The sequence below is a fragment of the Capricornis sumatraensis genome, chromosome 18, assembly GCF_032405125.1.
Source record: "Capricornis sumatraensis isolate serow.1 chromosome 18, serow.2, whole genome shotgun sequence".
NCBI classification, from domain to species: Eukaryota; Metazoa; Chordata; class Mammalia; order Artiodactyla; family Bovidae; genus Capricornis; species Capricornis sumatraensis.
Window position 1 is genome coordinate 16,977,132 of NC_091086.1, and position 14,159 is coordinate 16,991,290.

General features: G+C 38.7%; 1 protein-coding gene across 1 annotated transcript in view; it reads right to left on the minus strand.

Moving 5' to 3' along the window:
• Positions 1 to 14,159, minus strand: part of NAIP (NLR family apoptosis inhibitory protein) — a 36,999-nt gene that overhangs the window by 7,458 nt on the left and 15,382 nt on the right. The window contains exons 7-9 of the mRNA XM_068990350.1: positions 9,894 to 9,975; positions 8,278 to 8,335; positions 5,914 to 8,019 (exon numbers count right to left, since the gene is read on the minus strand). Of these exons, the coding sequence (XP_068846451.1) occupies positions 5,914 to 8,019; positions 8,278 to 8,335; positions 9,894 to 9,975 (2,246 nt within the window). The remainder of the gene's footprint in view (positions 1 to 5,913; positions 8,020 to 8,277; positions 8,336 to 9,893; positions 9,976 to 14,159) is intronic.

Here is a 14,159-nt window from a genome sequence, read left to right on the forward strand (position 1 = left end):
GATATGGCAGGCAATATTTTATTTCTTATCTACTGTATAAAAGTCCTGTATTACACTCTGGATTCAGAAAAATGAGACCATCTCAATGAATGGGGCTCAGACAACTGAATTTCTCCATGCAAAAGAAGTTCGACCACCGCCATATACGAAATTAGCTCAAAATGAATCAACTACCTAAATTTGAGAGCAAAAACCGTATAACGCCTTAGAAGAAAAGATGACTTTGGATTTGACAGTGGATTCTTTTTCTTTTGTTCGCCCCCGCCCTGACAGTGGATTCTTGATATGCTACCTAGAGCATTAGCACAAAAGAAAAATAGACAAATTTGACTTAGTGGGAATTTGAAACTTTACAGAATGAAGGACATTACCAAGACAGTGAAAAGGGAACTCTATAGGAGAAAATACTTTATACACCACATGCCAACAAAAATTATATGTAATTACCCCATGATTATATAATATATATAATTATATATTCATATAATGAATATATTCTTTCCCAAAGAAAGGCAATGCCAAAGAATGCTCAAACTACCACACAACTGCACTCATCTCACACGCTAGTAAAGTAATGCTCAAAATTCTCCAAGCCAGGCTTCAACAGTATGTGAACCGTGAACTTACAGATGTTCAAGCTGGCTTTAGAAAAGGCAGAAGAACCAGAGACCAAATTGCCAACATCCATTGCATTATCGAAAAAGCAAGAGAGTTCCAGAAAAGCATCTATTTCTGCTTTAATGACTATGCCAAAGCGTTAGACTGTGTGGATCACAACAAACTGTGGAAAATTCTGAAAGAGATGGGAATACCAGACCGCCCGACCTGCCTCTTGAGAAATCTGTATGCAGGTCAGGAAGCAACAGTTAGAACTGGAACAACAGACTGGTTCCAAATTGGGAAAGGAGTACCTCAAGGCTGTATATTGTCACCCTGCTTATTTAACTTATATGCAGAGTACATCATGAGAAATGCTGGGCTGGATGAAGCACAAGCTGGAATCAAGATTGCCAGGAGAAATATCAATAACTTTAGATGCAGATGACACCACCCTTATGGCAGAAAGCGAAGAAGAACTAAAGAGCCTCTTGATGAAAGTAAAAGAGGAGAGTGAAAAAGTTGGCTTAAAACTCAACATTCAGAAAACTAACACCAAGGCATTTGTCCCATCTCTTCATGGCAAATAGATGTGAAAACAGTGGAAACAGTGGGAGACTTTATTTTGGGGGGCTCCAAAATCACTGCAGATGGGGACTGCAGCCATGAAATTAAAAAAGGCTTGCTCCTTGGAAGGAAAATTATGACCAACCTAGACAGCATATTAAAAAGCAGAGACATTACTTTGCCAACAAAGATCTGTCTAAGTTCAGTTAGTCGCTCAGTCATGTCTGACTCTTTGGGAACCCATGAACTGCAGCATGCCAGGCCTCCCTGTCCATCACCAACTCCCAGAGTTTACTCAAACTCAAGTCCATTGAGTCGGTGATGCCATCGAACCATCTCATCCTCTATCGTCTCCTTCTCCTCTGGCGCACTGCAGTCCATGGGGTTGCAGGTGTGCACAAGGTTTGTTTGAGCCCTCTGAGTGTTTATGGCGCAATGGGGTTTGAGTCTAAACGCGATTTCGCCCCTCCTCCCCTCTTGCTGGGGCTTCTCCTTTGCTCTGGGACATGGGGTATCTCCTCGGAGCTGCTCGAGGGGCTCCGCACAGCTGCTGTGCTGCTGCCACTCTAGTGACTACCATCTTGCTGAGGCTTCTCTAGCCGCCTAGTCAAGGCTATGGTTTTTCCAGTGGTCATGTATGGATGTGAGAGTTGGACTATAAAGAAAACTGAGCACCGCAGAATTGATGCTTTTGAACCGTGGTGTTGGAGAAGACTCTTGAGGGTCCCTTGGACTGCAAGGAGATCCAACCAGTTCATCCTAAAGGACATCAGTCCTGAATATCCATTGGAAGGACTGATGCTGAAGCTGAAACTCCAATACTTTGGCCACCTGATGTGAAGAACTGACTCACTGGAAAAGACCCTGATGCTGGGAAAGATTGAAGGCGGGAGAAGAAGGGGATGACAGAAGATGAGATGGTTGGATGGCATCACTGATTCAATGGACATGAGTTTGAGTAAACTCCGGGAGTTGGTGATGGACAGAGAGGCCTGGCATGCTGCAGTCTATGGGGTTACAAAGAGTTGGACATGACTGAGCAACTGAACTGAACTGATATATTTATAACACATTATGAATATACAATTATACAATGAACTTATATAACTCAAAAAGACAACACAACTTTAAAAATGGGCAAAGGAACAAACAACTCAACCTGAAAATGAGCAGGAGACCTCAAGAGACATTTCTCCAAAGAAGACATATAGATAGCTAACAAGCACATAAGATGCTCAAAAATCACTGATCATTAGAGAAATGTGAATCAAAGCTATAATGAGGTATCACCTCACAGTGGTCAGAATGACTATCATCAAAAAGTCTACAAATAGACAAAAGACAAAACAAAAAATGTCTACAGACAATGCTGGAGAGGATATAGAGAAACGGGAACCCTCCTACACTGTTGATGGGAATGTAAATTGGTATAGCCACTGGGGAGAACAGTTTGGAGGTTCCCTAAAAAACTAAAAATAGAGCTACAATCCAGCAATCCCACTCTTGGCCACACATCTAGAGAAAACTCTTATTCTGAAAATATACATACACCCCAATATCCATAGCAGCACTATTTATAATAACCATGACATGGAAGCAACCTTCAGTTCAGTTCAGTTCAGTTCAGTCGCTCAGTTGTGTCTTGACTCTTTGCGACCCCATGAATCGCAGCACGCCAGGCCTCCCTGTCCATCACCAACTCTAGGAGTTCACTCAGACTCGCATCCATCCAGTCAGTGATGCCATCATCCAGCCATCTCATCCTCTGTTATCCCCTTCTCCTCCTGCCCCCAATCCCTCCCAGCATCAGAGTCTTTTCCAATGAGTCAACTCTTCGCATGAGGTGGCCAAAGTACTAGAGTTTCAGCTTTAGCATCATTCCCTCCAAAGAAATCCCAGGGCTGATCTCCTTCAGAATGGACTGGTTGGATCTCCTTGCAGTCCAAGGGACTCTCAAGAATCTTCTCCAACACCATAGTTCAAAAGCATCAATTCTTCAGCGCTCAGCTTTCTTCACAGTCCAACTCTCACATCCATACATGACCACTGGAAAAATCATAGCCTTGACTAGACGGACATTTGTTGGCAAAGTAATGTCTCTGCTTTTGAATATGCTATCTAGGTTGGTCATAACTTTTCTTCCAAGGAGTAAGCGTCTTTTCATTTCATGGTTGCAGTCACCATCTGCAGTGATTTTGGAGCCCCCCAAAATAAAGTCTGACACTGTTTCCACTGTTTCCCTATCTATTTCCCATGAAGTGATGGGACCAGATACCATGATCTTCGTTTTCTGAATGTTGAGTTTTAAGCCAACTTTTTCACTCTCCACTTTCACTTTCATCGAGGCTTTTTAGTTCCTCTTCACTCTCTGCCATATGGGTGGTGTCATCCGCATATCTGAGCTTATTGATATTTCTCCTGGCAATCTTGATTCCAGCTTGTGCTTCTTCCAGCCCAGCATTTCTCATGATGTACTCTGCATAGAAGTTGAATAAGTAGGGTGACAATATACAGAATCTCTTTCAGAATTTTCCACAGTTTATTGTGATCCACACAGTCAAAGGCTTTGGCATAGTCCCTAAATGTCCATCAAGAATGACTAGATAAAGAAGATGTGATACACATATACACAATGAGATATTACTCAGCCATAAAAAAGAATGAAATAATGCCATTTGCAACTACACAGATGGACCTAGAGATTATCATATTAAGTGACGTAAGTCAGAAAAACGATGATAACATTTATACGCGGGCTCTAAAAAAGTAATACAAATGAACTTATTTACAAAACTAAAATAGACTCACTGACATAGAAAATAAATTTATGGTTACCAAAGGGGAAAGAGGAAGGAGGGAGGAATAAATTAGGAGTTTGAGATTAATAGACACCCTCTATGTATAAAATAAGCACCTACAGTATAGCACAGGGAACTATATTCAATATCTTGTAACGATCTATAGTGGAAAAGAATCATAAATATACATGCATATGTGTGTACACTCACACACAATCTGAATCACTAACTAATCACACACTAATCAGAAACTAACACAACATGGTAAATAAACCAAACTTTCATTTTTTTTTTTAATGGACAAAACGATTTAATAGACTCTCTTCAAAAAAGATATACGAACAGCCAATAAGCACATGAAAAGTTGCTCAGTATTTTAGTCATCAGGAAAAGGAAAATCAAAACCACAGTATGATATAATTTCACACCTACTAGGGTGTCTCTGATTTAAAAAAAAACAAAAACAAAAAAAGCTTGGAGATGTGAAGAAACTGGAACCCTGGTACGCTGTTTGTAGGGATGTAAAATGCTGCAGCCAGTGTGGAAAACAGTTTGGAGGTTCCTTGAATATGAAAATAGAATTACTATCATTGATATGATCCAATAATTTCTAGGTATAAATCAAAAAGAATTGAAAGCAGAGTCTTAAAGTAACATTTGTGCATCCATGTTCACATCAGCTTTAGCCAGAATAAACAGTGCAAGTATCCATCAACTGATGAATTGATTCACAGAGCATGGTATATTTGTTGTTAAGTCACTAAGCTGTGTCCGACTCTTTGTGGACCATAGCCCACCAGGCTCCTTTGTCCATGGGATTTCCCAGGCAAGAACACTGGACTGGGTTACCATTTTCTTCTCCAGGGGATCTTCTCAATCCAGGGATAGAACCCCTGTCTCTAATATTGGCTGGTGGATTCTTTGCCACTGAGCCAGCAGGGAAGCCACTGTATCTACAGATACAGTGTGATATTATTCTAGCTATAAAAGCAGTGAAGTTCTGACACAGGCTACAGCATGGACGAGCCTTAAAAACATTATGCTAAACGAAAGAAGTCAGACACACAAGGACAAAACATTGTACGTATTCATTTACAGGCAGCAGAATAGACAAATTCACAGAGACCTCAGTGGCTGGGAAGGGGAAGGAGTTATCTAATAGGTACAAAGTTTGGGATGATGAAAAGGTTGTGGAAGTGAATAGTGATGATGGTTCACAGCACTCTAATTCTATTTAATGCCCCTAAACTGTATACTGAAAAATGTGTTTTATCATAATAAAAATATTTGAAAAAAATGAACAAAATTTTTCTAACTTTGAAGATAAATATCAACACATAGATTCAAAAAATGTTCAGTGTCCCTCAAGTAAGATATAAAGCAAAGCACTTCTAGGCATTTAACAAACTGCTGAAAATCAAACCCATACTAGCAACAATCAGGAAATGAAGAAAATTAGTATCATTTACAAGAGTATCAAAAACACAAGTACCTGGGAATAAATTTAATGAAAGAGGATACAGTCTATGCCAAAAACTCTAAAACACTGCTTAGACAAGTGAAAAGAGACAAAAATAACTGGGAGGTATTACTTCTCACTTGTTTATTTCCCAGGGTACAAGCCCTTTCTTCCATGAAGCAGGTGGGTGAGAGCAGTTCTCAAGCATTATTTATGTACAGATAATTTTTTTACTAATAACTAGTCATTTGTTTACTAAGAGCCTTCATTAGTCATTTTATTATTTTTATTAGAGTTTGAAAGTCATTCTATTATTTGGAGGCTTTTCACTAATTCATATTACTAAGAGAAATATATTAGTAAAATTTAAATTGTCCAATCAGCAAGGATTTACAGTTTCATGCTTTCAAAAGTTTTTTATCCATTTAAAACCAAGAGTGAAAAGGTGGAAGCACACATCATAATAGTCATCTAAGATAGGTTCAAGCTTACCTTGTATATGGGTTGTCTCTGAGACTTGAAGAGATTCTAGGGCAGTTAGAGTGAGAAGCAATTCCTGTTCTATTGCGCTCAGCTCACACTGGCTTATGCAGCACTTGGTGAAAGAGGCCCTGTACTGCTCAAGAACTGGGAGGATGTTTTCAATAAAACCCCTGCTGTTGTTCAAGTGGAGTTCAATGTGCTGTGCCGCTGAGAAAACCTCTGTTAGAAACCTTAGCATCTCCTGATCTGCAGCACTGGTGTTAGTCACATGAACTTCCAGAAGGGGAATCTTGTACTGCTTTGAAGGAAGTTTCCAATAGCCAGTGCTGATGGCTGGTGGAGCATTGAGTCGCGTGTCATGAAAACGCTTAATGTTTTCCTGTTTTTCAACCAAACTCTGCTTCCATTCACTCTCAAGTTCAAAGGCAGAAGCATAGTCCTGATCTATAGTTGGTGCCTGGGATTTGTCTAAAATTCTTTCAAGGGGCATATCTGTTTTGAATAATATATTTCCACTTATGGAGACCTGGATGCTCCTCAACAATAACAGGCTTTCTGGGTGGTCAAAAAAATACTGTAACTTAAGAACATCCAAACACAGGGTTCTCCCATGAAGGAATTGCAAAATGAAAGGAGAACATGCAGCAACAGTGTTGCTTTGATACGCAATCTTTACAGCCAGAGCTAGCAAATGTTTTGAAGCCACTGAAAGGTAAGTTTGTGGAGAGAATTGCCACATCAACCTGAAACATTGCATCAACTCTGAAATTTCTGGATGATGCTTCAGATAGTCGTCATTTTCAGATATATTCTCCAGTGTCTCTTTATTATCCACCAAGAGAAGCAAATGGGATACAATTTTTGGCCCTGCCTTTGTTGAAGGATGGCTGGAGACACAGTTCAAAAAATTGGCATAGGGACAGATAGCCATCAAGGTTGAGTTGATTTGTTTCAAATAATGAAGTCCCAAATCTTGGTCTTCTTGCCTATCAGAATCCAGGAGTTCGGTCAGCCTCATTCCAGCAAGGAATTCTTGAAATGCAGGATTTAAAAACTGATAGACTGGCCTCAGTCTCTGGGCTGTGAATTTGTTCATCAGGTACATGGCTAGATCTTCCTCTTCACCAATCCCTGCTTCTATGAGGTCCTCATCACTAAACTCAAAGCAAGATGAAAAAAACCCTTTCAAGGCTAGTTCACCGCAGGAGGACACAGTTGCTTTGAGAAGGTCAGCTGCAGTTTTGTGCTTTAAGAAAAGGCGTTCCATATAGGACTTGAAAACAGCCACACTGTGAAAGGACCAATGAAAACGATTCTGAAGCCAACTAGCACAGACTGCTGCTACAAACAAGGGAGTCTTCTGAATTCCCTGCCAAGTTTGATTCATTCCAAGGTCAACCATCAACTTTCGCAGACGGGTCAAATCACCTGGAAAGAGCTTCTTTAATATAGAAATAGAATTATAGAAAGGAAACGCCTTAATCTCTATGATTGTATCTAGGTATCGGCGGATGTTCTTGGCCCTATTTGTATGGACAGTGATCACTGAGCAGGTCCTTGACAAATGTTTTTTTTGAATCATCCTTGCTATGACTTGGGGGACTGAGCACATTTCTTTGTAGTCATCCAAAAGGAATAACACCTGGTTCTTTAACTGCTGGATGATGTTCCTTAGGCCCATTTCAGTAACAGATACATTTGTCTCTAAGAGTTGGTCATGAATAACACTGGCCAGCCCCTGCTCTGGTCTGGTAGAGCCAAGAGAGAGACAGAAGACCAGCCGGAACCTGTTTAACAAGGGACAGCGTCCTGATGCCCACAGAAGAGCTATTTTCTTCAGGAGGATGGTCTTTCCACTCCCAGCTTCACCCTCCACACACATGACAGAGTTCAAGTTAGCAAAGACTTCAGGCAACACCACAGGCTCTTGCACAGGATTGGTGATGTGTTTTAAAGCAAAGGACAGATCACAATCCAGCCACTGGTCAGTGGCTAGACAGGAAGAGAGCTCAAGCAAAGACACGTGGCAGAAAGGAGCACTGGTATAGACTTTTCTCAGGTGCTCACTCAGGCTCTCTGCCTCCTGAAACCACTGGGCTTCACCCTGGGCCACCTCTGTGGAGAAAAGCAAGGGGGCACAGTTATAAACAAATATTCCTATTATCCCCTACATACGGGACTTCCCTGTCAGTCTAGTGGTTAAGCCTCCATGCTTCCCCTGCAGGGGGTGCAGGTTCAACCCCTGTTTGGGGAACTAATATCCCACATGCTGTGTAGTTTGGCCATAAACAAATAAATAATATAATAAAATCCTTTATATACAAAGATATGTACACATTCATATAATCCCATGTGCTACCTCCAAATCCTTACCTGGCACTATAGAACTAACTGCTGTTGACTCTTCAAGATTGCTTTCACTTGTAGTTTCCTTTGAAAAGAAAATTCTCTATTAAATTAACATCTGTATAAGTGGGTGGGGCCTCAACTTACAATCAGAAACCAGACATTTTCTAAACACAAGCCACCCTCAAGTGTTTATGCCAGTTGCAGGGAGGAGTGCTACAAGTATGAAATAATAATAAGTGATCTGCAAACACATGCAAGTGTATGCTTCTATGTGGTACCCAAACAGGGCATTCCTTGGGTGACATGAGCAGTGACTACTGACCAGGTGATTAGAATCAGTTTTGGATGACTCCAGAAACTATTTGGTATAGCTTCTGACCTCAGTTATTAAAAGTATTTTAAATATTACATACCTGGGGTATAGGGAGATTAAGTTTCTTCTTTTAAAGATAAGTTATTTAAGGGAGGTGGGGGGAGATGAGCAAAATTGGTTGAAGGGATTAAGAGATACAAAAGTGAAAGTGAAGTCACTTAGTCGTGTCCGACTCTTTGCGACCCCATGGAGTGTAGCCCACCAGGCTCATCTGTCCATGGGATTCTCCAGGCAAGAATACTGGAGTGGGTTAAGTCACAGAGATGGAATGTACAACATGGGGAAAATAGTCAATAATACTATAATAACTTTTTATGATGCCAACAGTAACTAGACTTATGGTAGTAATCATTTTGTAATGTACAGAAATATCTAATACTACCTGGAATTAATATTGTAAGTCATATACATCAATAAAATAAAAACAGCTATTTCTATACCCCCAAATGTTTTCCTTCAATTTCATTTTCAGTTCACAAATGTAAAAAATGAGTCAAATGAATGGCAAATTACTCTGTTTTCTTTCTCATGGGATGACAATATACTTAATATACAGCCTCAAATAAGGGGTTTGTGTGTGTGTGTGTATGCATTAAATTGATAGTAGCTAATATTCCAGAGAAATATATAGAATTTCTTAGTTTAAAGGGGTCAACCTATTAATCTGACCATTAATTAATAGATTGGTTGGTCATTTGCTTTTGTAAAAGAAACATATCTTCCCAGCTTTGAGAAAAGCCAACTAGCAAGTCAGACCTTACTGCCCTCCAAATGAAGATCACTGATGGGAACTAGGTGGCCTGGATGCTAATCAACTCTTAGGTCCAAACAAGTCTGGGCACCAAAACAGAAGGGACTGACTCTACATTTCATGAAGCTAGGCATTATGTTGTGTTTAATGTCGTATCCCCATCTGTAAGTAGCTCTTAATAGATGCTTAACAGATATTGGCAGAATTTATTGACTGATTTATTTATGATGGATCTTCCCTGTACCTCAGATGGTAAAGAATCTGCCTGCAATGCAGAAGACCCAGATTAATCCCTGGGTCGGGAAGATTCTCTGGAGAAGGGAATGGCAATCCATATTCTTGCCTGGAGAATCCCGTGGACAGAGGAGACTGGCAGGCTACAATTCGTGGAGTCCCAGAGAGTTGGACATGACTGAGTGACTGACACTATTTACTTATGATGAGTAGTTCCTGCTCAAAACTGTTCTTAATCACATGATCACACACTCTGAAAATAAACAAGGTGGCATTCAATACCGTTAACTCAGAAAGTTCATCATGGCTCTGAAGGTCTGGAATCGCTTCTGCAGAGGACTTCACACTCTGGAGAAACTGACAACTAAACACACAAGTTACAAGTTATAGAGATAGTTGTATGCGATTAAACCTTTGCTTTAGGTTTTCAAAAACACTGTCAGAGTTTTAGTGGCAAAGATTAAGTATAAAATTAACATTTCCTGTGAGTCTGTCAGTGTCTTTATCAAGCAAGGCATGTAGACTGTGGCTCTTGGGAGCAGAGATGTAAATGGCTCAAAAAGTAATGGTGAGGATAACCAGCCAGTTTGGTGGGGTGGGAGCATATTTAACACTCATCCATGAAACCAACTAAGAGGAACCTAACGGAAAGAAAATAGAGACAACAAACTCCATCTATGGATTCTGGGACAATGACAACAAAAAGACATGAGCAGGAGAAAATGGTGAAACACATGTAAACATCTGGAGTTGACTGTAATGTTCCAGTGTTGTTTTTCTTAACTTTAACAAATGTACCAGGGTAATGTAAGATGTTAGTACTAGAGGAAGCTGAGTATGGGAATACAGGAACACTCTGTATTATCTTTTCACCTTTTTTCTAAATCTAAAAATACCCCCAAATAAAAAGTTTATTTCAGAGAAAAAAAAAAAAAAAACCTCCATCAATATGAAGACTAAAGAATGGCTCTAAAAACAATTTGCTGGACATCATGAAATTGGAACATGCAGTCCTTTCTAAATTCAGTTATGATGTTTACCTGAAGAGCCAAGGATGAAAATTCTACAGAGCTCTACTCACAGTCATTAACTTGGATAAATGAGAACTATAAATGTGAGTAGGTAAATGATAAAACCAGAAACAACTCTCTCAGCTTATTTTTATGCTGCTGAATTACAGGAAAGCAGGAGATAAAGCAAGGGGACACATCATTTTTATTTTCCTAGATGAATGACTTGGAGATGAGCCCAGGAATAGAAGGGTAGCTATAAAAAAGGCTAGTAGGACTTGAAATGCTTCTGTCCAAGGTGACTTTGCAGATAAACCCATCAAGGGAAAGGACTCTGAAGGAAGGTAAAATACAGACTTTTCTGTACAAATAAAGCCAATGAATTTAGCTGCCAGCAGACTAGTACTACAAGAAATGTTAAAGGAAGTTCTTCTTAAGTTTCTTCTTAAAAGGAAAATCATAAAAGATGGAAACTTGGTTTTACCCAAAGGAATGAAGTGTTCCAGGAATGGTAACTCACTGGGTAAATATGAAATATGCTTTCTCTCTTTCTAAAACGTATTTAAAAGGTAATTGTTTACAACAAAGATATAACACTACATTGTGAGATTTAGAATACATGTGAAGTAAAATGTATGGTAACAATAGTACAGAGGATAGGAAGGGGAAAATAGAAGTATACTGTTACATTGGTTCATACATGATATGTCAATGTTATAAAATTATTTGAAGATGACTGTGATTTGTTAAACATGCAAGACAAAGTTGTACAGCTAAAAAGCCAACTGTAGAGATAAAACGGAATATTGAAAAATAAATGCAAATCAGGAAAAGAAGAAACAAACAAGAGATGGATAAATAGAAAACAAATAGCAAAATAGTAGATTAAAATCCAACCATATCAATGATTCTGTTCAATGTAAATGTTCTAAACACTCCCGGTAGGAAGCAGATATTGGGGAATCTCTTGGTGTGCCAGTGGTTAGGACTCCTTGCTCTTACTGCCAGGGCCCTGGTTAGGGAACTAAGATCCCACAAGCTGTATAGCACAGCCAAAACACTCAAACAAACAACAATAACAACAAAAAAAGAAAGCAGATATTGTCAGACTGTTAAAAAAGCAAGACCCATCTATGCTGTCTATAAGAAATTCACTTTAAAGTTACAGGTTAAAAGTAAAATTATTTTGGGAATTCCTTGGTGGCCCAGTGGTTAGGACTCCATTCTCTCTGGGTTTGATCCCTGGTCTGGTAACTAAGATCCCTCACGTTGTACTCCACAGCCAGAAAAAAAAAAAAAAGATTTCAAAAAATATAGTGTCATGCAAAAACTAAAAGCTGGAGTGGCTACAGTATATTAACATCAGATAAAGACTCAAGAACAAGGAGTACCAAGACAGATAAATAGGGACATTTCATATATTCTCTGAATAAGGAAGAGGAAAGGGCAAAGAATACACAAGATATGTTTCTGAAGAAAAAGAGCAAGGAAACTATGTGAGAAAATATGAAAATATGTTCAACATTATTAGTAATTAGATTGACAAAAATGGGGGCAATACTAAGTTAGTGAGGGAGCAGACAGGATGGAAACATCTATACCAGTGAGAATATAAATCAGTACAGCCACTTTGGAAAAAGTTTTGCATAATCTAGTAAAGTTGACTGTGTACATCGTATTACTTTGCAATTCCATGGCTGGTTATGTATCTTAGAGGAATATGAGCACTGGAAATTATGTCCAAGAAGGTTTATAGAGGCATTATTTGAATTGCAACATTCTGAAAACAACCCAGATGTTGAATCTAGAAGGATAAATTTTATATTCATAAAACAATATACTATATAGCAATGAGAACAAGTAAATTGCAATTCTAACATAATTATGAATGAGTCTCAAAAACTTCATGGAGTAAAACAAGTCAGTCATCACAGAAGAACCATGCAGTATCCTTCCATTTACTTGAATTTATAGAACAGGCAAAGTTAAGTATGCTTAATGATACATATGTAGCTGGTGAAACCATGTGGAGTAGAAGGAACAATTAACACAAATTTCAGAATTGGTGGTGGTTTCATCACTAAGTCATGTCTGACTCTTGCAATCCCATGGACAGTAGAACCTGGCAGGCTTTTCCAGGCAAGAATACTGGAGTGGGTTGCCTTTTCCTTCTCCAGGGGATTTTCCCAACCCAGGGATAGAACCTGGGTCTCCTGCATTGCAGGCAGAACTGAGGAAACAGGGAAGTGTTCTGGATTGGAGGGACAAGGATATAATCAGAACTTGGAAGGTAGGCACACACTAGCCTTCTAAGGACTTGATAATATTCAATTTCTTAACTTTAATGGTAGGTTCATTGGTTTCTTTAATTTTCCTTTAAGTCACACATGCTTATTTAAGGGCATCCTAGTTTGTAATTTTAAAAGAGAGGCAAAAGATTCAAGCCTCACTCAGAGGACCAAAACCACAAAACAATTTAAAAAAAAAAAAAAGGCAGAGGAGAAATAAAAAGCTTCACAAAAAAGGAAATGACAGAGTTGAGAAAAGGTCCTAAATACAATCAGACTGTATCCTAGTTTTATTTTTCCAAAAACTAAGAAGACCATCTTCACTGTTTAACAATTTACTAAATAGTAAATCCAAATAAAGGAAAATGCAGCTACTTCTGTGAAAACACCTTCAAAACTATATCTCTTGAGAATCTTAGATAGAAGCATTTAAGATCTATTTGTATTAATATTTATTTCTAGAAGCGCATTTACTAATTACAAAGTGAAAACAACAAAATGTCCTCTTATAGTTGAACATTTTTGAAGAGTTTGGTGAGTGAGAAATAAGCCCTCCAAAATGTTAAAGAGCTACAGAAAACAAATATTTAAAAATAGCCATTTCTTCATGAAATTTTAGAACACTGGAAACAAAGAGAAAATCCTAAATGCCTCCAGAATGGGAAAAAGTAATAAAAAGATTAAGAATCAGAAAGACATGAAACTTCAACAGCAAAACTGGAAGTTATTAGAAAAGATAGCGATGTCTCTACAATTTGGAATTAAAATGATTTCCAACCTTGAATTCCATACCTAGCTAAACTACCAAATGAGCATGAGAAAATATATATAAATATTCAGATATATGCATTAAGTGGAAGCTAAAAACGTGCATTTCTTATGCAGTCTTTCCCAGGGATCTGTGGGGGAGTATTTCAAAGTGAGTGAATAAGTCAAGAAAAGGATGACAACAGATCCAGGAAACACAGAAGAGAGGCAATAGGAATCCCTAGGATGACTTGAAGGCAATCCTAGGATCCTAGGGTAACTTCAGGACAAAGAGTTCACATTGAAGCAGGTCAGAGACTTCATGACAGCATCTTTAAGAAGATGAAAATAGTGGGTTTTATTACAAGTATGAATGATCAGAGAGGAGATTTAAACATTTGGGATCATTTGAAGATGAACTGGTGCTAAACACATTTTAAAAACTAAGCAAATGGCTATATTTTTTTAAAAAGGAAAATAACAGGTATTGGTGAGGAGATGGA